This window comes from Ambystoma mexicanum, chromosome 8 (assembly GCF_040938575.1).
Source record: "Ambystoma mexicanum isolate Mex_15411 chromosome 8, UKY_AmexF1_1, whole genome shotgun sequence".
Classification (NCBI taxonomy): Eukaryota; Metazoa; Chordata; class Amphibia; order Caudata; family Ambystomatidae; genus Ambystoma; species Ambystoma mexicanum.
The window spans coordinates 519,241,219-519,267,497 of NC_090929.1; the positions used below are offsets into that span (position 1 = coordinate 519,241,219).

The 26,279-nt window shown below is 48.0% G+C and overlaps 1 protein-coding gene across 4 annotated transcripts in view; it reads left to right on the top strand.

The window, feature by feature from the left end:
- LOC138472164 (glutamate receptor U1-like) overlaps nucleotides 1-26,279 on the top strand; it is a 375,942-nt gene that overhangs the window by 190,283 nt on the left and 159,380 nt on the right. For all 4 annotated transcript variants that reach the window (XM_069610199.1, XM_069610198.1, XM_069610200.1 and 1 more), the window contains exon 4: nucleotides 12,524-12,555. In XM_069610199.1, the coding sequence (XP_069466300.1) occupies nucleotides 12,524-12,555 (32 nt within the window). The remainder of the gene's footprint in view (nucleotides 1-12,523; nucleotides 12,556-26,279) is intronic.

A 26,279-nucleotide genomic window follows, 5' to 3' on the forward strand; every position in this document is an offset into this window, starting at 1 on the left:
AATTCCAGGAATTGTCCGGCGGGCACCATAGAGCAGGAGGAGAAAGCGACAGTGAAATGAATAGGTGCCCCGCAAGCGCTGAGCTGAGATGGAAGAACATAATTTTAAAGTGATTAGTACAGCTTACTTAAAGACACTGGGACTATATTATTGTAAAGCATATATAGGACTGATGGGTCTTACCATATCGTTACTTTACAAGGGGAAGTCAGCGCAGATCAGGAGGCAGCACCCAGGACATGCTACCTACCCCACCAGAGGTAGTTTAGTTGGGATACTCTTAGGACAGTACTGAGTACCGGTCACACCGGGAAAAGGGCTAGATGCGGGGTAGCCTGAGATCCAGGGATGGAGCTGGGCAATTGTTTGGGGAGTTGGGGCGGTTAGGGATGGGGGAGCTTTTGGAGGGAGGGGAGTTGTGGGATTTGTAGTGTTATTAGTTGGGAAATGAGCTTACACATGCGCGCATCTGCGCTTCCTAGAGAGGATAAGTGAGGACAGATGCGGGAAGGGAGAGAAGGGACGGGATAAGGATGATAATGGGAGACCTTAGAATAGTAACCTGGAATGTTAGGGGACTCAATAGCTACCTGAAGAGAAATAAGGTAATGATTTACCTGAGGAGAAGGCAAAAAGTGTACATAGCCTTATTGCAAGAAACCCACCTCACCAAAGAGAAAAAAGAGGTGGTAAAGAAAAGGTGGAGGGGGATCACCATAGGAGCAACGTATTCGGCATACGCCAGAGGAATAATCATATGGGTGGCGCCACATGTGCCCTTCCAGATGCTGCAGGCTACGGTGGAGCCGGATGGGAGGATGGTAGTGATTCGGGGGCTGCTAGAGAATAGAGAACTGTGCATCATAAATACATTTGCCCCTAACCAAGATACAATGGCCTATTTCAAGACACTGGGCCTCATTACGACCCAGGCGTTAAGGGTTAACGCCATCGTTAACCCTTAACGCCTATTCTGTTTTTAACGGCTGCTTTTAGCAGCCGTTAAAATCCATGGCGCTAACCTGCCAAGATGCTAATTACGCCACCGTAATTTACGGTGGCGTAATTAGCGCCTTCCCCACTCCCATTATGCCCTATGGGGCAAAAATGGGAATGGGGAAGGGAAAATGGGAAATGGGGATTTACCGCCCCACTCACCTTGGAATGGGGCGGTAAATCCGCCATCCACCATGGTGTAAACATAGTTTACACCATGGTGGTAAAGTTGGCGCAATTAGCGCCTGGGTCGTAATGACCCCCACTATGTAGTAAAATCATCCCTCACATAGGAGGCGCGGTTATATGGGGAGGGGAATTCAATTGCACGCTGAACCCCAAATGGACAAATCAGACACAAAACTAGATGAGGCCATCCCGCAGCGAAAACGTTACAAGCCCTGCTAAGAGACTTTGACTGGAAGACATATGAGACAGCAACACCCGAAAGATAGGCACTACTCACACTACGCCGCCCCACAAAACCTGTACACAAGACTGGATTACATGTTCGCCACTCCGGAACTGGTTGGGGAAATGACGGGTTCAGAATATAAGGCGAGAATATTATCGGACCACTCCCCTCTGGTCCTGGCGTGGTGACATCAGCCCCCCAGAGCTAGGATCCCAACATGGAGGCTCAGATCCGAGGCACTGAAGTCCACCGCATTTCGAGAGGACCTAAAGGAGGAGATAATTAGGTATTTCGAAAATCATAATGAAAGTGTGGAGTCAGAGGGTACCCTATGGGAGGCGTTTAAGGTGGTAGTGAGGGGGCGGCCATATCCAAATCTAGAGGGCTCCAAGCGGGTATAGTGTGAGAGCTACAGGAGACAGAAAAGAAACTAGAAGTAATTATGAAAAGAGGGGGCGCCTCACACGAGGATGCCGAACATGTAAGTCAATTACAACAGATATGTGGCAGGCTCTGGGAGAGGTTATGCAACCTGAATTACACAAAATACATTGAACGACAACACACAGGGGGAGACAAACCTGGGAGGCTGCTTACATGGCTATATAAGAACGAGACACCAAGACCAGCAATTAGAGAGATAATGGGAGAAGCGGGCCAAGTCTGGAACACCCGGGAGAGTGTGAACGAGGGATTCCTTAGATTTTACAAACTCCTTTATGAAGATGAAGGAGAGACGGCAGAGCAGGAGACTCAGGAGACGCTAGAAGACATATGATTACCTAAATTGAGGTAGGAAGATAGGGAGAACCTAGATGCCCCAATCACTATTGAGGAATTATAGACAGTGGTAATACATCTGCCCACGAGCAAAGCCCCTGGGACAGACAGACTCCCTAGCGAATTCTATAAAACATATAGACAAGAAGTGCTCACCCCGCTATTATCAATGCTAAACGAGACCTTCGAGAAAGGGAGACTGCCAGAATCTCTGAGGGAGGCGGTAATCATTCCACTCCTTAAACCAGGACAGTAAAATTCTCATGGCTGTGCTGGCGAACAGACTTAAGCGGGTAATAAACAAACTCATACACCCCGATCAAACCGGATATGTCCCAGGTGGAAGCATATCTGATAACTACAGGAGACTCCACCACATCATAGAACAGGCAGAGGGTGACCCAAGTGAAATAGCAGTAGTATCACTAGACACAGTGAAAGCCTTCGACTCCATAAGGTGGTCTTGGATGATGGCAGCCTTGAAAGAATACGGGATGGGACCAGGGGACCTGCGGTGGGTGAAAATGTTGTATAGCTCCCCAACAGCCAGGGTCAAAACGGGAGCAATAATTTCAGATAAAAGGCAATTTAGCAGAGGCACGAGACAGGGCTGTCCATGGTCCCCGATGTTGTACATCCTTGCACTAGAACCACTAGCGATCTATCTGAGAAATAGGGGTTTAAACTAAAGGGGGACCGCACTTGATATCATTGCATGCGGATGATATGCTGCTGTACTTGCGGTACCCAGAGGAAAGCCTGCAATACAGCTTGGAGGTGATGGAGCGCTACGCTACTCTCTCAGGTATTGCGGTGAACCACAAAAAATCGTGCATGTTCCCCTTGGGAAGGTACAGAGGAGTCCCACAGGAGAAGTTACCTATCTTGTAGATAGATAGCCTGGCAGACCAGAACATTCAGATACCTGGGGATTAACATATATCACACAGTTGTAGACAAGCACAAATATAACACGGAGAGGGCAGTAGAAGATATGAAGAACAGCATGGGGTTCTGGACAAAGCTCCCCCTAGCCATGGTGGGGTGGGCGGCCTTGCTCAAGATGGTGGCCCTGCCTAGGATACTAAAGTTCTTCACAAATATCCCACACATGTTGCCCAAACGATTCTTTATTAAACTCCAGAGTTTATGCAGAGGTTTCCTGTGGCACAACTCCAGAAACAGAGTGGCCCTATGGAAATTACAGAATACGTACAATAGAGGGTGTATAAACCTGCCGAACTTTGAGATATACTACTTGGCAGGGCAATTACAATATGTCGCTAGGTGGCTGACAGAAGACGAAACAGCAGAATCTAGATTGCTGAGGGGCGAATGCAACCCTTATTTCCTAAAAGAACTGATATGGCTGCCCAAACCAGAGCTGCATGGGTGATCGAGACTGCTGGAACTGGGCTGGAAGACATGGCACAAACCGTGTCGAGCAATGTGAAACTCGATCCCATGCTCCCCGTAGGCACCACTTGTGGCGCTATGTGGGGTAGATGAGCAACTGAGGAAAGTGATCCACAAACACTGGGAGCCGGTAGGCCTAGCAACCTTGAGAGATATATGGCAAGAGGGGAAGGCATTGGACTTCCAGACGGTAGTGAACGAAACTGGGGTACATACAGGGCAATATATCACATATTCTATAATATTTAAACAGGTGAAGGAAACGTGGTCCGAAATAGCACTAGCAGAACAACCTGATACTGCCATAGAAACGATATATGATATTTCGGAGGGAGGGCACGAAATATCCCGGATTTATGAACTGGTGATGTCCAGAGTAGGTAAGGAGTTGCTCCAACTGAGACGGGATTGGGAGGAGGAAGCAGGAGTACCCAGGCAATGGGAAAGAGCTCAGAGATCTCATAAAAAGGTGTCCAGGAATGCGAGGCTGCAGCAGATTCAGTTATATGTCACCCACAGGGCGTATATGACCCCCTGAAAGATCGCTAAATTTGGGAGTATAGAAGTACAAAAATGCTACAAGTGCAGGGAGGTGGATGTCGGGATGATCCATATGTTCTGGGCGTGCCCGGAGGTGGGAAAATTCTGGGAGGAAATTAAGCTACGACTATCTGAAAAGGGAATCAAGCTAGATGTGGAATCTGTGTGGGCATGCATGATGGGGGGATTCACCATACCACGCAACCTGAAACATGTGGGCAAACTCCAGGACCTGCCCTACATTTTGGCCAAAAGGAGAATAGCCATGAACTGGAAGGCAGGCCATAGACCCAGATTAGAGGAATGGTGGAACAATCTCCTGAAATGGGCAGAAGCTGGGACAGCAGCATGGTATGAGGCAGCCTGCAGAGGGGAGGATAATGAAGTGGGACCCCTGACGGCATGGAGACAATTGGTAGCCACATTGTTGGGATCCTCCCATGACAATTCTAGTGAATATGACACGTCCGAGAACGACAAAGGGGATGAACCCTGAGAGAAGGGAAGTCTGAAGATCTGAGGTGTAAGCTTGAGTTAAAGCAAGGGAGGGGGGAAGACAGTAATAATTAATATGCAAATGTATGCTAAGAAGTTTGTGACCAAAAATGTCTGGTGTGATGGTTATGTTGTGTTTGTTGTAAAAATCAATAAAATGTATTAAAAAAAATAAAAATTGTTTTGAAGTGCTCAAGGAGGGTGGGAGAATGGGAAAAAACAACAGTCGCTCAGAGCCCTTGAAATTCTGAGACAATAATAGTCTACACAGGCAGAGTAAGTGCGTAAGAAATACATTCAACTGTTTGGGATACAGCAAATGGGCATGACAGCGATTCTGCAGTTTTAACAGTGCAATTAAGGGGTGAAGACAAGGGAGGACAGGCAGACGATCTTCATGCGCAGTGCATACAGATCGTGCAAGTGCACAGCGGGTCACAGGAAGGGGGAGGATCAAGTGCACCAGATCGGTAGAGACTGTGGTTGGTGCAGAAAGAGCCACTCCCTTGGATTAATTTCTCAGTGCATTGAGTGTGGGTGAGGTGTAGGGCCCTGACGAAGTGTGAGAGAGGACTGGCTGGGGTACCAAGGAACAGGGAGACTGAGGTGCACCAGGTGGCCAGTCAGAATGCTTTAAGGTAGAGGAGGGAGAGGGAAAGAACACATAACTGGGTTAGCATGGAAGAGGGAGAGAGAAGGAAGAGGAGAAGAGGAAGGTCTTGAGAGTTTCTGGAATTTAAGGAGATCCGGCTCATGACGGAGGGCAGCCGGGAGGCTATTCCAGTGGACGGCTCCTGCTGAGGATAAGGATCTACTTCTAAACCGGCTCACTCGCAGAACGTTGCAGGTAGATGAGCGGAGGGCTCATGAGGGACAGTATTTAGGTAGGCAAAGTTGCAGTTAGGTAGGTCCCAGGCCCCAGAAAGACTTGTGGACAATGCAAAGGGTCCTGAATTTGATCTTTGCAGCCACAGGGAGCCAGTGAAGGGATTTCAGTGCCGGAGAGATGCAGTCCCTGGGCCACAGGCCAAGGATAAATCTTGCAGTTCTGTTCTGGATGAGTTGCAGAGGGCACAGGGCAGAAGAAGGGAGGTTTAGGAAGAGGCTGTTGCAATAGACCAGCCTGGAGAGAACCAAGCCTCTGGAGAAAGTGAGCCTCTGGGGGAAAGTGAGAAAAGGTAGAGTACCTCTGAGGAGGTGTAGCTGACAGATTTTTTAGAGATGTCTGAAATGTGAGAGGAGAAGGAGAGAGTGGAGTCAAAGATGACCCCAAGATGTCTTGCTTTGCAGGTGGGTGCAGGTGCAGGGCCAAGGGAGGCTGTCCAGAGTGAAAGTGGGAAAGCGGGAGCAGGGGTCCCGATGTGAACAATTCATTCTTAGTGCCATTGAGGAAGAGGTAGTTTGCAGCGCACCATGACTGAATAGCAGACAGACAGTTAGATATAAGCGAGGAGAAAGAGGCAGCTGATGGTTGCCTGAAAGATAGTTCAGTGTCATCCCAGTAGCACTGGAAGTTAAAGGTGAAAGTGGCAATCACCCGTGCCAGGGCACCCATATAGACGTTGAAGAACCAGGGAGATAGGTTAGATCCCTGAGGATCACCACAGGTTGAGAAAGTGATAGTCGAGTGAAAGGCTCTGAGTTCCACCTGGAATGGGTAGTCAGAAAGGAAGTAGGTTAAGCATGCCCGAGCATGACCTGTGATTCCGAGTGTGTCACAGAGATGTGCGATCATGATGTTGTGGTTAACTGTGTTGAAGGCAGAGGAGAGGTCAAGGAGAATGAGGATAGAAGGTGTGTTAGTGTCAAGATTTGAGAGCAGGTCTTCACAGGTGTTCGTTCAGAAGAGCAGTGTCCGTGTCTCTGGATGCTCTAAAGTCAGACTGATGGTCATGAAGCAACAAGTAGATTCAGTGTGGGGGGGGGTGTGGGTCAGCTGAGAGATAGCCAGTTTCTCCAGGAATTTGCCCAATAAAGGAGTGATGGAGTTAGGCCAGTAGCTTGCTTGAATGAAGGGGTCGGCAGAGGGTTTTTTGAGCAGTGGGTGCACAAGGGAGTGCTTCAGGGAAGTTGGAAAAACTCCAGTTGAAAAGGATTGCAGGCATCAGCCCAGGCTGGAGCGAGGGAGTCATTATTGTCTTTAATGGGTTTGGAGGGGCATGGATTCACCTGTTTGGATGAAACCTTCATAGATTGGACTTGTCTGGTGACCTCATCCAGTGTGACGGGTGAGAGAGAAGAGAGGGTAGGTGGAGGGGTGCCAAGGGAGGCTCCGGTGTATGCTGTGGTGTGGAAGAGAGGGTGGAAAGGATGTCTTGAGTTTTTGTTGTGAAGTGTGCAGCCAGGGCCGAGCAAAGGTCCTGGGTGGATGTGACATAGGAAGAGGCTGCTGCAGGATTGGCCAGTTCCTTGCAGACTTTGAAAGGTTTGGCTGTGTTGTTTGATGCCTCAGAGATGCAGGCTTCAATAAAGACTCTTTCCTTGGTGCGAATGCAGAGTCAATAATGCCTTTGAAGAAGGCGCTAGGCCAGTTTGTCAAATGGTACGCCTGATGCATTCCATTTTCGCTACTTGCGTTTAAGGGCAGCCAAGTCAGAGTCATACCAAGAGATGTACTTTTTGGAAGGCTTCAGTCGGACCCTCATGACAGGGACAAGAGTGTCAAGAGTGTTGGAGATATAGAGAGATTGAGGTTATCAAGGGCTGTGTCAGGGTTCGAGTCAGCTGAAGGAATAGGTGGAGGAGAGTAGGGGGAGGCAAACGCAGCCACTGTCACTTTTTTCATGGGTCTGTTGACTTTGAAGCCAAGTGGCTGTGCCAGATGTATTGCTGCAAGAGGAGAAGAGAGCTACAGGTGTGTAGTGAGAAGAGAGTGGTCAGTCCACGAGAAGGGGGTAGTGAGAGGGATAGAAAGAGGGATGTCAGTAGAGATGAGAGCATCCAAGGTGTGCCCATGGTATGGGCGAGAGAGTCGCAAAGGTTGAGGATAAGACCTGAGGAGTCAGGAGAGTCCTGATGGTTGTTCAGATCACCCATCAGGAGGAGGTGAGAAGAGGAGGAGAGTAGGGAGGAGGCCAGGTCAGCCCATTCCGAGAGGAAGAGAGTGGATGACTAACCTGGTGGCCTATAGAAGATGGCCATAATGAGAGAAGATTTTGGGGATAGTGAGAGTCTGCAAACTAGGCACTTGAAGGAGGAGTAGGGATGATGGACACTGGTATCCATTCAGGGAAGATACGCGCCACTCCCCCACCTGTCTTCTTAAGCCTGGGCGCAGAGAGGATTTTGTAACCTTCAAGGAGGAGTGTGTCAAAGCTTGTGATGGAGCTATCCCTGAACCAAGTCTCAGTGATGGCGAGCACATCAAGATCCATGAGTTTGAGGAGGTTGCAGATGTCGGACGAATGTTTGACGGCAGAGCGAGTGTTGAGAGTGGCAATGTGGAGCAGCTTGCCATCTTTGAGAGTCTTCCTCAGGGCGCACATGGGACATTGGTCCCCCCAGAGGGTGGCAAAAGGGCCAGGGGGTAAGTGGAGGATGGCGAAGGAGCCAAGGCAAAAAAGGGAGTCGGGACAGTATGGCAGGAGCGCCTGTCCAGAGGAGGAGGGCATAGAAGACAAGGGAGCCTGTGCAGAGGAGGAGGAGGGCACAGAACAGAAGGCAAGGGACCCTGGCCGGAGGGAGAGGTGAGGTTAGAGAGGTGAGGGAAGAGTCTGTTGAAGAAAAGAAGGCTGGGCTGAAGACCCTGAACCATGATAGTTCCATTGAGATAAACATTAATGATGACTCTGGAAATAATGAAGAGGTCAAGGAGAACCTTGCAGCGAGTGCCACCATTAATAGGGGAACAGGCGATAGGAGAGAGAATCCTATAGGAGAGGAATCCAATCTGAACCTCTGGCAATGCAGCTCTTTATTTTTATTTTTGGTGAACAATACCCATTGGCTACCCCTTTGGCATCCATGGGTAGGGGTACCCCTTGGCACCCCTAGTGTGTATTTCTGAGGACCTACTGTTGCCCCACAGAGCAGGGTACAGGCTGGTGGCAGCTACACATTGACTTGACAGTGGCTCTGGGTCTCCTCCATTTTGGGACACTTAGGTCCTGCCATGTGAATCAATGTATTCCTGAACAAAGGCAAGATGGCCACTGAAAGCCTCATGGCTTCCTGCCATTCCCTTCCTGTTTCTTAAAGTACTGAGACACCCCAGCTCTGTTTCCCTTCCTCTGATTGGATGTTGGGAGGAAGGAAAATATATGGCTCTGGGGTTGCCCCGCTAGACTGGTAGGAGCCTTCCCAAGGACTGCTTGTTTTGGGTGCACCCTAGGGGTGAGACCTGAATTAATGGAAAGGGGTGTCAATTCACTTTCTGTGTTGTGGGTGTCTGTTTTGGTAGTGTGTCACAATATCTGTGGTCTGCCCGAGCCAGCCCTGTTTAAAACTGCAGTGAATGCAGTGTGTGCTCTGAAAGGTGGGGAGTTGCCCCCAATACACATCCACTTTTTTGAGTGTCTGGTTTTGGGTGAATGACCTGAATGCCTGTGAGTCTGATTGGGTGCTGTGAGGAATTTGACTATCAACATGGTGGGTGTGCGCTCGCCGGGGCTTTCTTTACATTTAAATGAAATTGAATGATGTTACATCAACCTCCAGAAAATGTGTACACACACATTTTCCATTGCTCACTGTACGACCTACGCATAGACATGTGTACTCTGGGTGGACACAGCCTATGGGTGCAGTCCCCCTTGTCATATTTAGTTTGGATATGAGAGGTCGAGTACACAATTCATCTCCAGAAGGGGTAGGGCCAAACCTTCCCCCTGCCATGGCCAACCTAATTAACTAACAAAGACTCCATGGATCCGCTGTGTCGTTTTCTGGAGCGATGTAGCTGGTGGCAGAATTTGAATACTAATCAGAGTTTAATTCAACTAGGTCCACATGGGGCCTGGCTGCAGTCACTATTAAAGGAGACAGCAAACCCCAACACCCTTTCATATTCACTGTGTGAACATGAAGCCAGCTCCCACCCTCAGTATCTATGTACAGTGAAATGTCATGTCTGGGACTACGTGTATTACATTAGTCATCCCCACAGGGGGCCACATTCAGAATGTACGAGAATGTGATTTGGGGGAGCCAGAGAGTCTGGTCTCAAGAGAGACCTGACATTTTAATCAGGAATCACAGAGAACTCCATTAACCAGAGAGACCCTTTGATCCACAACACACAGGAAGATGGGTGGGACTTAGTAGTACATGTTTTCACCCCTTTTACCTTTTCTCTTATAAATCACTCTGGTTATGACTTTACGGAGGTCTAGATTCACCCACACACAGATTGCTTTTCCTTTTCTTAACTTCTGAACTTATTCCCCCACCGCGTTGGCAAACCTAAGCATCGGAGTACGAAGCCACGTCCGAGGAAGAATAAAATGTCATCAGGATTTTTTCGGTATTTTTTCAACTTAGACCTCTAACGGAAGCAACAAAGCGACACTCCCAAACATAATGTGATCAAATTGTTGTTTAGCCTAATGATTTGCTCGTAGCACTATGTTAGGACAGGAATGATTCTGTCTCACTCCTGCTGCTATCACGACTTTATGTCCTTTCCTTTTTTCCGTTTCCTTTTATGCATGCTTCCCCTTCGACCCCACACCACCACCCAAATTTGAAACCTGTATGTCGTATGATTAAGGAATATGAATGCACGAAAGGTGTGTGTTTTTCTTCATTTGCTTTTCATTTGCTCATGCCTTTAATGATTACAAACAATTTTCTGTTTGATGTTTTATGTTGCTAATACAAAATTATTTTGTAATTTTTTACATAGACTGTGTGTCTTTCTCTCTTTTTTCTTACGTAAGGTATCCCACCTGTTTAGTCAATAGGACTAGTGGTGACATTCATCGAAACATTGATTGCAACAATGTTGGGTTGACTGAGGGTAGGTCATGGAATAATATTCACCCATCCGGTTTCTCAAAACACCAACCCATGGCACAGCAACACTCCCATTTCTATGATTTATATATGACCTCACGGATGCAGGAGATTGTTGGTGGGGACCCAGGAATTGGTTCATTAAGGTAGGCTTAGCCTACACCAATCCCTGTGCTTCATTTGGCTGCAAAAGAGAGCTGAGCCCTTCTTTTGGCAGATCATCTGAAGGCTTCACCAGAATCAGAAGGAAGAAGTCATCATTGGACCCTCGCTGGAGGTACAGTCTGCCTTACATCCTCTGCCAGTGAAGGAAGGCCAGGACCTCCAAGAGGGAAGCAAAGTCCCTCTCCTAAACATATCCAAGGAAATAGAGGGAGATACTGAATCCAGAGAACCCTCCAGCAGCTCCAGAACCGGTACCCAGCCATCACACAGCTTGCCCTGCTAGGCTCTGCAGCAAGCTTCCCAGGTGGGAAGTGCCAGAGAGTCTCTGAACCAAACCAAGGACAAGGCAGCTGCGTGCGCAACTATCCTCAGCTTTCGGTCGTCCACCTTAAAGGAAGACAAAACCCCAGTGAAGAAGCTAGGAGGAGTGCATCAACAAGCATCTACCGATGTCCGCCTTAAAGGACATTTTCAAGCCAGTCATGCCCCGCGAGGAGAAATAGGAGCAGCTCCCCTTTGGGTTTCATACCAACTACCTCCTATGTTGGTTCCATGGTGTTCTGGCTTGAGCAAACCTGACGTTGAGGGGTCTCTTCTGTACAGTGGGCATGCAGTGCCAAGGTGGCGCCTTTGAAATTGACGTTTTGCAGGAAGTGTGCAGGGCTGGGTTGCTGGCTGGAATGCCTAGAGACCTCGAGGTCTAAAAATACACAGGAAGGGGATTATAGGGCTTTGGACCAAAGCGTATTGTTTTTTAGAAAATATATTCAGTCCCAGATGTTCATCTTCATTAAAGTCAATAGCGGAAATACTCCACATTGACCTGACTTGTATTTGGAGGGGAAGAAGATGCTGGGGTGTTTGGAGGGAAATTCTCGCCAGACAATTATAACGTCTCCTGCTGGGTCAAACAAACTCCTGACTCGCAGTAGGTGATCAAATTACACACAAACGCACCACAATGTGTTGTCACAGTTATTGTCAGGCACAGAATTCATCAGAACATTATTTTGACCGGCATTTCCCTTTGCCAGTGATAGAAGAGTTCTGCTTTCATAACGCTGGATAATATGGTCTGCAAACTGGATAACTGAGAATCCGGTGTATGAGTAATAAACAAGTATTTCCAAAAATCAATAGTTGCTACTGTATAGCTCTGTGTGTCGATGAGCACACACATTTATTAATGACTTTTTCTTTTCTTCTTTCTTTTTTTCCCCTTTCTTCTTTCTTTGTGTCTCTCTCTCTTTTCCTTTGGCATTTTGAATTTTACCCATTTTCTTTCACTGGTTTCCTCTGTTTTTATCTCTTTACTTCTCTTGTTTTCTTTCTTCCTACTTGTATCACATTTTTCTTTTCCATTCCTTACTCTTTCATTTTCTTTCTTTAACTTCCTTCATTTCTTCTTGATTTGTCCTTCCTTCCTTCCTTCCTTCCTTCCTTCCTTCCTTCCTTCCTTCCTTCCTTCCTTCCTTCCTTCCTTCCTTCCTTCCTTCCTTCCTTCCTTCCTTCCTTCCTTCCTTCCTTCCTTCCTTCCTTCCTTCCTTCCTTCCTTCCTTCCTTCCTTCCTTCCTTCCTTCCTTCCTTCCTTCCCTTCTTTCTCTCTTTTTTCTTTCTTTCTTTGTTTCTTTCTTTGTTTCTTTCTTTCTGATTAGATCGAGTACAGGTTCCTCTAAAAACCAAAGTAATTTATGAAAATGTATCATCATCAATAGCCTTTTGACATCTTGAAGTCTAAAAACATCTTTTTTGATTGCCTTCCAGGTGCTGAAGAAAAGAGAGGGGTCGGTGATGAGGTACATTCTCTCAGTTTCCATCATTGCCAAATATTTAAAGATTAAACAGTCTTAATCCTGTTGGCATTGTGTCTTCCATGAGATGTAATGATCGCCTAATAAACCACCTGAAGTGTTTCCAAAGACCTCACATAGATTTCTTCTAAAAAAAAGTGATGGATGGAAGATTTTGATTTATACATAACCACTTGCAATGCTCTGAACATCTTCCCATGCATTCGCTTTTAGCCTGTCTGAACCTTCCACCAATACGAGTAGTCCAATACGAACTGGCAGGGCAAGTTCTCTCTGCACGTAGCACTGGCAACCAAAGACCTGATTCCCCCGGCGTTCCCCATCAGTGAGGAGCAGCTTGGTTCCCTATCCCGGAGACAGCTAAGGGCCCTCCCTTGTGCATGACCTGTCTGCCTTTGGGGAGGTCGGTTTTCTCTACTTTGCGGTTGAGATCACTGGGTTAATAGCCCTGCTGCAGTGGTGTGTTTGTGTGAAACATGCGGTGACATTAAGTTGAACGATGCCAATAACTGGTACAAGTGCCAGGGTGCAACCAATGGCTGCTATTTTAAGGGCTGTTTGTTTGCCCAGGGGATAAACCCATGCATCAAGCATGTCTGAGCACTTGCACAATCCAAATCGTCTCACGGCCTAGAAGAAACGCTTGTTATTGTTTTGCAATCCTTCCTCCCCCTCCTGCACTTCTTCCTCCCCCTCTCCACTGTCCTCATTCTATAGCACTTGCACTTTCTGAACGTTTCAAGTCCTTAAAAGAGCGTTTTTAGTTTAGTTTTATACCATTTCCTCTCCCCTTTCCCCCATCCATGCCCCAATGCACCTTGAAACACAGTTTTTGCTGTATAGAGCACATTACAAATAACCAATGAATTAATAAATACATAAAATACCCTAGTCATAGACCTCATGGTATGTCATCTGCCTGAGTATCAAAATCACTGGGTTTCCATTGTTGCATCAACAGTATGGCAGAAAAGGTGCCGAATGCAGGCAGTCTCCTCAAGACCGGGAGACCATTCTGGTCAGTGCCTGAGTTGCATGTATGGCCTCACAAAAGCAGAAAGGTTAATGGTCAGGCACGAATTGCCTCAAAAAGCCTGCTTTCTCCTGGCAAGTGCTTGTTCTCTCCCGTGGAAGAGCTTCTACGCTGCTGAGAAGTGTTAATATTCTGCCCTTTGAAATAGAAAAAGCGCAGATTCTTAAATCCAGGCAGAACCTGCCTAAACAAGGACATGAACTGCAGGAGTTCTTAAAAGGACCCACTGAGCATTGGGAGGGAAGGGTGGGAGCCCATCACAAATGCTTGGGTACTGTGTGGAAGGCTGCATTCAATTGACAGGCCTAAGGTTGCCACCAATGCAAACCTGGCTTACTTCTTTACACATCTCGTTAAATAAGTATGCAAATTCTCCAGCATGGGGTCTGGCATGGATTCACATGCTCATGAATATTCCCTGTCGTCAGGCTGGGAATCCTCGGTAAAGAAAAAATCAGTTTCAGTTTTCTCTCTGAACTGTCTTTCTACTAGTAACCAATTACTGGTCTCTGGGTCATACTGCCCCCAGCCAATGACTGCACTCTAACTAAGCCCCTCCCCTGGCAGCCATCTTCAGATTTTTACCGCACGTTCAAGTTTTGGGAGTCCTCATGCTAGAGCTCTCGAGCTTTTACTGCATTTTGCCTTTTTTCCTAAGAGTTTTCTCTTATTTTTCGGTCAATTCGAGCCTCAAGCTCCACCGATTCTTCTTCCGATCAACGGGGAATCGTTTCAGAATTTTCCTACGCCCTTGAATTTTTCGTTGAGTTTCTCTACTTGGAGGTTTCCGGAAGATCTTTGAGGCCTACTCCGCGTGGACATGGCCCAGGACAAAGGAGACACAATGCCTACTGGATCCAAGCTGTTTAGGAACTGCCCTGCATGTGGATTGCAGAATGTCTTTAAGGAGGATGAACACTTCCAGTGCCTCTACTGCCTTCACAATGACAGGTCCCACGTAGAGGAGGACTGTGCATTCTGTAAGAACATGTCCGCCCGGACATTGAAGGACCATCAGACTCTAATCACTAACTGGCTGGAAGGGAAGGGCCCAGCAGCAGGTGAGAAGAAGAAGTCTGAGCAGTCTTCTAAGACCTTTGAGGGTGCTCTGGAGACAGGGGCCCAACATAAGGCAAAGCACCGTGAGTCCGCGAGCACATGGAGCACCATTGGTTCGGGCTCTTCAGCTGCCAGGCAGGGCGCGATGACCCCGATGCCATCCACCACGAGCCAACACTCTGGCTCGGGGAAAAGGAAGTCGGATAACCTGGGTAAGCTTTGGGAGAAGCCCCGGTCAATCTCGATGGAGAAAGCCAAAGGGGGGCGAGGCGGTGACCCTCCCCCTAAGCTGAAGGCCCCAGACGCGGCTAAGGTCGTGAAGGCCCTGATTCACCGCCAAAGGCCTCGATTGAAGGAGTCGTGGCGGCTCTGGCGAAGCCTGTGGAGGCTATCCCAGTGGAATCGACTTCTGGGCCTAGAGTTTCCCTGCCACCCCAGAGGGAATCATCTTTTCAACCTGTTGGGGTGATTCTCCCGGGGCCCGCAGAGCTGTCCGCAGGCCTCCGGGCTGGGGAAGCCCTAACTCCTCCCGTGTACCCAAAAGGAGTATGAGACACACACAAGAAGCAAGGTGGTTCTGCTGTTTATTATAACAATGGCAGGGATGGGTCTCGGATCGTACGCGTCCAATGAGACTCTCACTCTTAGTGGGGCTCACAGGCCCTTTTTACGGCAGTATGACGTGCTACTCACGTCACCTGGGAAAGTTAGCACAAAACCTATCGCCACTCTGGATTGGTTCCCCAAGTGGTAGGGTTAGTAAAGGTAACATATGGAAAGAAATATTAGTGGATGAGGATGGGTCAGGTGGTACACTTGGATTGTCCCTTGCAGTTGTTACTTTAGAATTGTTACAGGGGGACCCTTGGTGATTGGTTAAGGGTAATGGCGTCAGTAAGTCAGTTAGTCAGAGGCAGCCAATAGACCAGTGACAATCAACACGCCTATGATCTTTATTACAGTAGCTAATCTCACTGGCTTTTTTGCTCTTACCTTTGCTGCGGTCCTGCAGCTTATTCTTTGCGATGATAAAGATGCCCACCTGAAAATTCTGAAGGTATGCTTTATTTCGGTTAGTGTTTTCAGTCAAGCTCTGCCTATCAGATAGTCATTTAATGCCCAGGCGAAAAGCTGTTCCCACGCTAATCTAGGTAACCTATCCCTCAGAGCTGGCAAGTGCTCGTGGAGATGGGGAAATGATTGTGCTATGGTCATAACAAACGCGGTGTAGTACACGTGTATCCTTCTCCTTTTGAGATACTTTGGCTTATTTATATGGTATACAAATTGGTGTGATAGGGCCTCAGGGGTGTTATCATACGTGGGTAGCATTTACTTCTGGGCAGAACACGACCTTAGTTACTTCAACTTCTAAACAACACAGTAATATGCAGTACCTGCATGTGCGAGACAAAAAGAAAAGAGAACATACAAGTGTTCATATGTGTGTGTATCATTCAAGTTTTTCATACAATGTCCTTTATTCGGTGATGGCAGGGATGGGGCTGAGCGGGGCAGAGGTTAGTTTGCTTTGGGATCTCGTGACCATGGGGTGAGCTAAGGGCGGTTGTCCAAAGTCTATGGCAGTGTTTGTGGCTGGGGAGGGTCCAGGGGCAGTGTCACAATTGTCCTTTTTTGCAGTTGCTGTGTCTTTATCTGTCGCTGGCGTTGCTGATGCTGTTGTTTTTACGGTGGCCCTGCCGTCGACGCTAGGGCGGGTCTGGCCTTTGTAGGGCTTGATGTCATGCAGGTGATTCCAAGCTTGTTTGTCTTGTAGTTTAACGGCTGTAGGAGCCACTGCTTCTACCAAGTGGGACCCCGTAAATCTGGGGCTGTTCTACTTCCTGTTGAAATTGCAGAGGAGAACGTTGTCTCCTTCCGCAATAGTCCACTCTTTTTGCTGCTCTAGTTGTTCGTTTGTATCTTCTGGATGGGTGATCTTCGACCCGCCCCGTGTGCGCTCGAGCTGTTGAGAGATAAAGGCGACACTAGTAATCAAGGAAGACACATATTGATACATTTCATCACCAAAGACATTTGCAGTACTTTCGTAATCTGTGAGGGCTCTTGATGTTGGCGTTAGTGGAAGGCGCATCTGACGTCCAGTCACCACCTTGTGGGGAGTGAGGTGGTGATCAGACCCTGGCCTATTCCTTAGCTCGAATAGGGCCAAGGGAAGGCAGTACAAGCAGCTTCTCTTAGTTGTCTGCTGTATTTTGGCTATCTCCTCCTTTAGCAGGCCATTCAGGCGTTCAGAGACCGTTAGCCTGTAGATGATATGCACATGCAAACTTGTGCTTGATGCCCAGCAAAGCTGTGATGTGCTCAATCATTTTGTTTGCAAAGTGCGGGCCATTATCTGACCACAGCACTTTGCAAACACCCCACCTGGGGAAGACCTCCCTCACTAAAAATGTAGCCGCTCTGAAAGCATCTGCGTGTGAGCAGGGTCCAGCCTCAATCCACCTTGAAAATGGGCACACCACTACAATCATGTATCTTTGTCCTTGACATACGTTGATCATGTCAACGAAGTCAATATGTAAGTGAAGGAAGGGTCCTTCCGGCCGGGGTATAGTACCTTTTATCACTTGTAGCGTGTGACCGGCTGTACACTGTTGGCATGTTAGATAATTGCTGATAAAGTTTACAACATGGGAATTTAACTCGGGACAGAACCATACTTCTTTAATTTGTGCTGCAATCACTTCCTTTCCTGTATGTGCCGGATGATGTAGCTGAGCCAGGGTTGTGTTCAACAGTGCCAGTGGCATAACCACCTTTCCTGTATTATTTTGACGCCACAGTGCATCTGTGGGAGACATTGTACACCCTCTTTTTACCCATAGCTCCTTTTCAGCCATGGGTGCAGCTGCCTGCAACTCCATTATCTGGGTTGCAGGGAGATGGCTGTACCCATCCTTCATCAACATCTGTCTTGCTATCGACCTCCCTCTGCCTCTCTCGTATTCTGGGGGAATCCACATTTCGCCAAAATATGCGGTATGCTTGACATGCGCGTCTGCTGTTTCATTACTTTTTGAGATGGGGTCATTTCCGGTTGTGTGTGCCTGACATTTAACCAAAGATATTTCTTGAGGATCGTTAATTACTTCAATCAATTCGGCCAGTAGGAGGGCATGTTGCACCGGGGTGCCATCAGCTCTTTTAAACCCCCTTCTTTGCCATTTTATTAATCCCGAGTGCACCGTTGATGTTACATATGCACTGTCAGAGTATATGGTCACTCTCTTGTCATAGCTTTCTTTTAGTGCCAAAATCAGTGCTACCAATTCTGCTGCCTGAGCCAAATAATGCTGTGGTAATTGGACACACTTCACTGGGACATATATCAAATCCTCCGTCTTTCTAACCACTGCCTCTCCCATTCTCCTTATCCCATCACTCTGATCAATAGTTGATGACCCATCAATGTACATTATCTCACCCCATTTTAGGGCATCCTCCTCAACCTTCCTTGTGCTGGAATACATTTCAATAGCCTGTGTGCAATCATGGGTATGATCACCGTCCTCAACTACTTCTGCTATGAACCTAGCTGGGTTTACATTACTGCACCTGACGATTTTCAACTCCGGTCTGGATAGGATGATCTCATAACCTGATGCCCTCTGTGTGGTCAGGATGGACTTGGGCTTGTTCAAAATTGAGATCAGTTCATGTTCCACAAATAGTGTGGTGGGGCACCCCATTGTTATTGATGATGATTTTTCCACCGCAAATGCTGCGGCTGTGAGACTCTGTTCGCAAGGGAAGTGACCTAACATTACAGGGTCCAAGTGGCCGCTGTAGAAAGCTATTGGCTTGTGGCCCATGCTTGTTTTCTGAGTCAGTACTGCCTTCATCACTGCTGAGTCGCAATGTGAAAAAATGAAAAATTGGTGCTCATAGTTTGGAGTGGCTAGCACGGGCGCAGTGGATATGGCGTGTGTTTCAACTCATCAAATGCCTCTTTAATTTCTCTTGTCCACCCCAACCTTTTGTCCCCTTTTTGTGCTTCTCTTATTGCTTCGAGCAGGGGTCCTATGTATCAACTGTAATCAAAAACCCATGCTCTGCAGTAGTTGCATAGGCGCAGGAACTGCTGCAGTTCCTGCACTGTTTGTGGTTGTGGTGTGTTAGTTATTGCTTGTGCTCTCAGTGGGACAATGTTTCTTCCATGCTGGGAAATGAGTTGGCCAATGTATAGTACCTGTTCCTGACAGTACTGTAACTTTTCCTTGTCCACCTTGTACCCTTTCTCAGCCAACACTGTCAGCATCTTTACTGAGTCTTCCCTGCACCTTTCTTCAGTGGTGCTGCAAATTATTATGTCATCAACATATTGCAGCACCATGCTCTCCATTTAAATGTTTCCCAAATCCATCTGTATTACTCTGTTGAAGATAGAGGGTGATTCACAATGCCCTTGAGGCAACCTTGTGTGCTTCCATTTTGTGTTCCTGTACGTGAAGCTTGTGAGGTCTTGTGAATCTGGGTGCAGAGGTATTGAAAAAAAGGCGTTTTTGCGGTCAATTACCTTAAACCATAATGCCTCTGCTGGTATTCCACACAGTATTGTGGCTGGGTTTGCGGCTATGGGGTACTCTGCCTCTACAATGTAGTTCAAGGGCCTAAGGTCCTGGATGAAATGCCAAGACCCTCCCTTCGCTTTGCGCACCGGGTACACAGCCGTGTTGCATGTTGATTCTGATGGTACCAATATGCCATTGTTTATCAGGGCTGTTATTGTTTCGTATATGCCCTTGTCTGCCTCTTTTGATAGTGGGTACTGCTTTACCCTAGGTAATATTGCTCCCTTTTTCAACTTTATTTTTACTCCTCCAATGCTCTTTATGCAGCCCACGTTGTATGGACTGGTGGTCCACAGTGATGCTGGAACTTTAGCCATGTCTTCCTCATGAAATGGTACTGGGGTAGGGGCAGGTGCTTCTAGTGCCGCTGCCATTTTTAGGGCCACTTGCTTGTATGTCACTCTTAACCAGATGTCAACACTCACCATAAACACCATCTCCCCTCCTTCTTTATCATCTGAGAAGAGCTCCTCATCTGATACCTGTGTGAGCCTGCACCCCTCAGCCAGTGCTATTACTGCTCTCCATGTCCTTCCCTCCCTGTCTTGGGCAGGAACTGCAATGTAATCTGCAGTTGCCATGATGCTCTCAATTCTCACTGAAATCATCTTCCCCTCTGGTTCATTTGCTGGTGTCTCTGGCCTGAACAAATATGCTGCTGGCCTCCTCCAAATCTTGCCCTCAATCCCTGGCGTCCATGCGAATGTCATGTCTGTTCCATATTGGAACATCTCTCCATCTACTGGCTCAGCCCGAGCTACTGTTTGGCCACAGTAAGCTTGCAGTATTTGTTGTGCTGTGAGCATGTTTATTCCTGGTGTGGAGCAAATTATGCCATTCTCAGTGAAGGAGATTGTCATGTTTAACCTGCTCATTATGCCCCTCCGAAGTATGTTTACTGGCGACTCCTTCGAGTACAGGAGCGGGACAGACATATCATTATCTCCTATAGATAAGGAGATGTTATCAGTAAAGGGAACCAACCCTCAAGCCCCAGAGAATCCTTGAGTGTGCATGGCCTCGCCTGACATCTTAAATTTACCCTTCCTTATGCAGGACCTAGTGGCCCCGGTGTCAACAAGAAAGGAACATTTTTTGTCACCTATCGCTACCTGTATGCGTGGTTCCTACACACTATTAGGTGTTACCAATAAGATGGGACACATCAAGGATATCTGTGGGCTGTCCTATTGCGTGTACAGTGACTGGCCACCACATGTATAAGGGTTGTGCCCCAATATTGTCACCCTCCCCAATTGTGTCTGTTGTAGGGGTACATCAGTTGTTGATACTGCATTGTTCTGTATCTGTGTGAGCTGCTGGACTGGTTGCACTTGATGTTGTTGTGTTGCTATCACTTGTTGTTGTGGTAGTGCATATGTTTGTACCTGTGTCGCTTGTTGCTGTGTTGCTACGTACGTTTGTATCTGTTGCTGCTGTGGCGAGGGTGTTTGCACTTGTATCTGCGGCTGCGGTTGTTGCAGGGGCACTTGTGGTTGTGGGGTACACTGTTGTGTTCCCTGTTGTTGCTGGTATACTTGTTGCTCCCCCATATGCCCTTGTTGCCCCTGTTTCCCCCAAGCTGATGGGGTGGGTCTCATCCTACATGTGTGTGACATGTGTCCCACCATCCCACAGACCCAACATGTTGGTGGTTCTCTGGCCTGCCATGGAAAGTTCCCAGTGTTATCCTGATACCCTTGTTGCCCGTTTGAGTAGTAGCCCCGGAACCCTCCCCCTTGTTGTTGTGCATGCTGGCCATACCCTCTCCCTCTCATCATCCCCCCTTCCTCTGTAGCTGTTATAATATCCATTTCCCATTGGCATATATCCCCCCCTGCGGTTGCCGTGTATGGTGGAGGTGGGGGCATTTGCTGTGTTATCATTTGTGCTAGCTGCTGAAGTTGTGCTACATGTTGTTGTGCCGTGCCTTGTGCAACTATGGCCTGAGCAGGTGCTGGTGTCGCTACCACAGGCGCTGTCAATAATGCTCCTTCCATGGCGTATTTGGATAGCTTTTTGTGTACCAATTTTGCCTCCTCTGCCTTCCTATATTCCTCCTTTTGCTTCATCTTTTCCTGTCACATCCTACAGTGATGTACTATAGTTAGTTGTATTTCTGGCCAAGGCTTTACCTCCATCCCCACAATTTTCTTCTGCTGTCTCTGCACATGTTCGGGAAGACCTTGTATCAGTATGTGGTAGAAAATGGCTAGTGTTTTATCCAATGGTTCCCGAGTTTCCAAGCGCCACTTCTCCTGAATCTCCTGGATGTAATCAACAGGATCTTCATTCTCACCATTTTGCGTGACATAATTGCCCCTATGTCTGACGTGTCTGGGTACTGGACCCTTAATTCCTGCCATAGTGCGTGCCTGCAGTTGGCAAATGGTGCCCCATCATGTGACGTGTCTGTTGTTGTGACCCCTGGGAAGCCTGCCCTTTTCCAGATGTCATCTGCAGCATCCCCTAGTATTGATATTAGGAGCCCTTTCACATCCCCCGCTAGTTTTTGTCCTGCAGTATGTTTCTCCCACTCATATATCCATTTCCCAGCTCCACAACATAGAGATGGGAGCCTGCACTTTGTTTTCTTTATCGGCATTCTTCCATGGGATGTATTGTGGTCTGACCCCTTCCCTTTCTAGAAGTGGCATTAAGTTCCCCCCATTCACTTCTCCTAATGCTCGTGGGGCTATGTCAGTTTATTCGTCCTCTTCCTCCGTGTTATCCTGATACCCTTGTTGCCCATTTGAGTAGTAGCCCCGGAACCCTCCCCCTTGTTGTTGTGCATGCTGGCCATACCCTCTCCCTCTCATCATCCCCCCTTCCTCTGTAGCTGTTATAATATCCATTTCCCATTGGCATATATCCCCCCCTGCGGTTGCCGTGTATGGTGGAGGTGGGGGCATTTGCTGTGTTATCATTTGTGCTAGCTGCTGAAGTTGTGCTACATGTTGTGCCGTGCCTTGTGCAACTATGGCCTGAGCAGGTGCTGGTGTCGCTACCACAGGCGCTGTCAATAATGCTCCTTCCATGGCGTATTTGGATAGCTTTTTGTGTACCAATTTTGCCTCCTCTGCCTTCCTATATTCCTCCTTTTGCTTCATCTTTTCCTGTCACATCCTACAGTGATGTACTATAGTTAGTTGTATTTCTGGCCAAGGCTTTACCTCCATCCCCACAATTTTCTTCTGCTGTCTCTGCACATGTTCGGGAAGACCTTGTATCAGTATGTGGTAGAAAATGGCTAGTGTTTTATCCAATGGTTCCCGAGTTTCCAAGCGCCACTTCTCCTGAATCTCCTGGATGTAATCAACAGGATCTTCACTCTCACCATTTTGCGTGACATAATTGCCCCTATGTCTGACGTGTCTGGGTACTGGACCCTTAATTCCTGCCATAGTGCGTGCCTGCAGTTGGCAAATGGTGCCCCATCATGTGACGTGTCTGTTGTTGTGACCCCTGGGAAGCCTGCCCTTTTCCAGATGTCATCTGCAGCATCCCCTAGTATTGATATTAGGAGCCCTTTCACATCCCCCGCTAGTTTTTGTCCTGCAGTATGTTTCTCCATCTCATATATCCATTTCCCAGCTCCACAACATAGAGATGGGAGCCTGCACTTTGTTTTCTTTATCGGCATTCTTCCATGGGATGTATTGTGGTCTGACCCCTTCCCTTTCTAGAAGTGGCATTAAGTTCCCCCCATTCACTTCTCCTAATGCTCGTGGGGCTATGTCAGTTTATTCGTCCTCTTCCTCTGTGTCATGATATCCTATCATTATATCATTACAGTTATCTGTTCTGTTGTCCCCTTCACTCCTCCTCCCTCTTATGTTAACCCCGTGTTTCACCGCAGGTGTGCTCGTCCTGTCCTCCTGTCTGCGCCCCGGGAGATCTCTAAGTCTGTCGACATATGGAGTGTGTGCAGGGGTGGGTATCTGAGGGCGTGGTGTTGGTGTCACTGGTTGTGGCGCTCTCCCTGCTACTTCTCTTACCTGTTCTTCGCTCGTCTTTTTCTCCTCCCTTTTCCTGCATGCCCAGGCTGATTCGCAATTTACCCGTGTAATGTACAGTTTGTCTAAGCTTTCCCGGTTGTCATCTCCTCCATTCCTTCCCAAACATCCTTCCTCCTCGCTACAAAATTCATCAAGGAAAGACAATCTCCAGTCTGTTAGTACCCCCCCCACTGTAACTGTCTTCAAATCGATCAAGTTGGCCTCCTTGCGTTCTCCTCCTTTAATGGTTGTCCCCCAGGTTGCAGGCACCTCTGAGTCCTGGCGAGCGTATGTTCTTACTTCATTCTCCGTTATCCTATCCCCCCTCTCTTTTCCCTCATTTCCCAATATTACACCTGCTATTTCCTCTCTCTTTTTGCGTAATTCTTCCATTACTTCGGCACTTACCTTCGCCAGTATCCTTTCGTCTTCTTCCCATCTTCCACATTTTACCCCTCCTCTTTTCAATATGCTCTCTATTACTTTACCTTCTTCATACTTCTGTGTACTTTCAGACAATATTTTCTTTTTCCACATTTCCATTTCTTTTTCCTTTTCCTCCTCCTTCCTTTTCATTTCCCGCTGCTCCATATGTGACACTCTCTCTACTATCGCTTTCATTCTTTCCGCTTCTTTCTTTCTCTCCTCCAGTCTCTCCCTCATCCTCTCCTGCTCCTCCCTACTCTCCTTTCTTTCCTTCTTTCTCCTCTGTGTTGCTTGCTCGTACTGTCTAATCAGGTCGCTTCGTACTTCTCTTAGTTCAGCCAATCTTTCCTCCAGCATCTCTTCCTCCACCTGTGACAGCCGTCCTTCCTCTGTGTTACTCACCTCAGTCCCTGTCAGTGTGTTTTCCATTCCCTCCTCTTTCGCTCTCCGCACCCTGTCTTCCTCTTCCTCTGTTAGTGTCCCTCAGAGTTTTAGGAGTACCTGTGCTGCTATCCACTCATTTGGTCCTATGCTTGAAACTAGTTCTCCACTTTTCTCCCCTCCCCCCGTACCGGCCTGTGTTGTGTTGAACTCTGGCACGCCCGTTGCTGCCGCCGCCCCCCTCTGGTAGCTATCCTTAGGGGCGTAAGGTGGAGGGCTGTATGCGGGGTTTGAATACCCCTCAGCAGCTGTTAATTGTAGCCTAGCGGCTTCTCTTAATTCCGTCTCTGGGTACAATCCTCCCTCCTCTTTTTTTACTACCTTCGCTAGAGGCATATCGTCTTTCCCTTCCTTCTCCATCTTTACTTCTGATACTGCAACCGGTCCTCCTTCCTCCTTCATGCCCTCCTCCATACCTGGGGCATTGCTGCTTGCTGTGCTCATGTCCCCCTCTTCTTCCTTCACCTCCTCACCCTCCTTTGTTTCTTTGCTCCCCTTCTCCTCTGTTGCCCCTTCCATAGTACACATCCCTGCTGCTCCTGGCCTGGATCCCTGGAACATTCTCCACAAGTTAAATATCTCTACATGATGAGCTAATTTCTTCCCTTTGTATGTGTTATGTATGTACGTCAACAGCGAGTGTTGGACGTATGGGTCAAAGCTGCTTTTAGGCGGCCATGGTGTCGTCATTTTGTTGTCTGTTCCTTGTGTCCAATCTATACTATACTTGATAAGTTTCTCCTTGTGGGATGATAGTGTCTTACAGATGTGTTGGAGGGGGGTAGTTAGAGTGTTTCCCCACCCCCGTATCCTGACCCGTGAGACATTGCTATGTTATATATATATATGGGGACTTCCAACCGTCCGCTGAAAGGTAAGACAGTGCAAATGTACAGTTCTTTCCTCTATTTGTTTTTCCTCATGTTTTTTTCTTTGATATCACTCGTATGGCCCCCTGCGGCCGTGGCGCACTGAGCCCCCTGCGGCTGCGTGCCCTGTGTGATGTGCTAGTACAGCCGCCCCACCTTTCCTTTCCCCTTTTCAAACCTCTCCCTCCCCTTTTCAACCACCTTGCTCACGTGACCGACGTTCTCCTTGTGCGGCCACCTTTCTCCTCTTTGCCCTCCCCGTATCGAGGGGTGCCGGGGTTCTCCATGCGCGGCCTCCCCACCTCTTCTACGCTGCCCCCTCCCCGGTACTTATTCCATGGCCACCCCTTTTACCAACACGGTGTGGCCGCGGTGTCCTATGGAAGCCCTACGGGTGACGTCACCAATTTCTTCAAACTATTACCGATATGAACTTCTATATATTGAGAGAGAGCGTGATATGTTTTAACTCTTTGTCCCCGTCAACCCCACATCTGTCCTCTTGTTACGCCCGGAACAAGGTAACCAACAATAAACTCTTAAAATCAAACTGCACACGCTGCGTCGCCTCGCGTGTGATACGCCCCTCGCCAGGGGAGCTTAACCAGCCAATTATCTTCCGCACTCGACAACAATCTAGCTACCACCTATGGGAAAACGTCATCTACCTAACGAGCTTCAACACTCAATTAGTAGGGATCCTTATCTACTCATTGATCTTAAACGCCAATTCATAGGAAAGCCACACCCCTTCCCTACAGGTGCTCACGATCTAGACAAATCAGTACCTTCGAGCAACCGCACGTGGGGCCTTCTGGCTCCACCCACCCTGCTTCTGTGATGCGGTAGAAGACGGCCTTCGTGCCTGTCACGCTACCGCTCACTCGTCTGTCAACACTTATTAACCAAATCTTTGCAACACACTGTATAAACACCTCCAGCCGTCCGTATTACAATTCCTCCCCCTCCCTCACAATGTCACATTGTTGGGTGTGTCATACTCACCAAGTTCCCTTGATGCGGGGCCGCTCGACTGCGTGCACTCCTCCAAGCGGCTCACCACCTCCCCTCGTCTGGACCACGTCTGGACACTCGCCAACCTCTGGCGGGATACTTCTCAATCAGCTCCCGAGGGCCAATATCTGGATTGCGCTGTCCGGTCTTCTTGCAGTTCCGCGATGGCCTGCAGTCCTCAAAAGGGGGCAACGGCAGAGGGGGCCGCGCTGCCAGGTCACCTCGCTGCAAGGGCCTTGGAATGAAGTTCCAAGGAGATAGACCTCAAACAGAT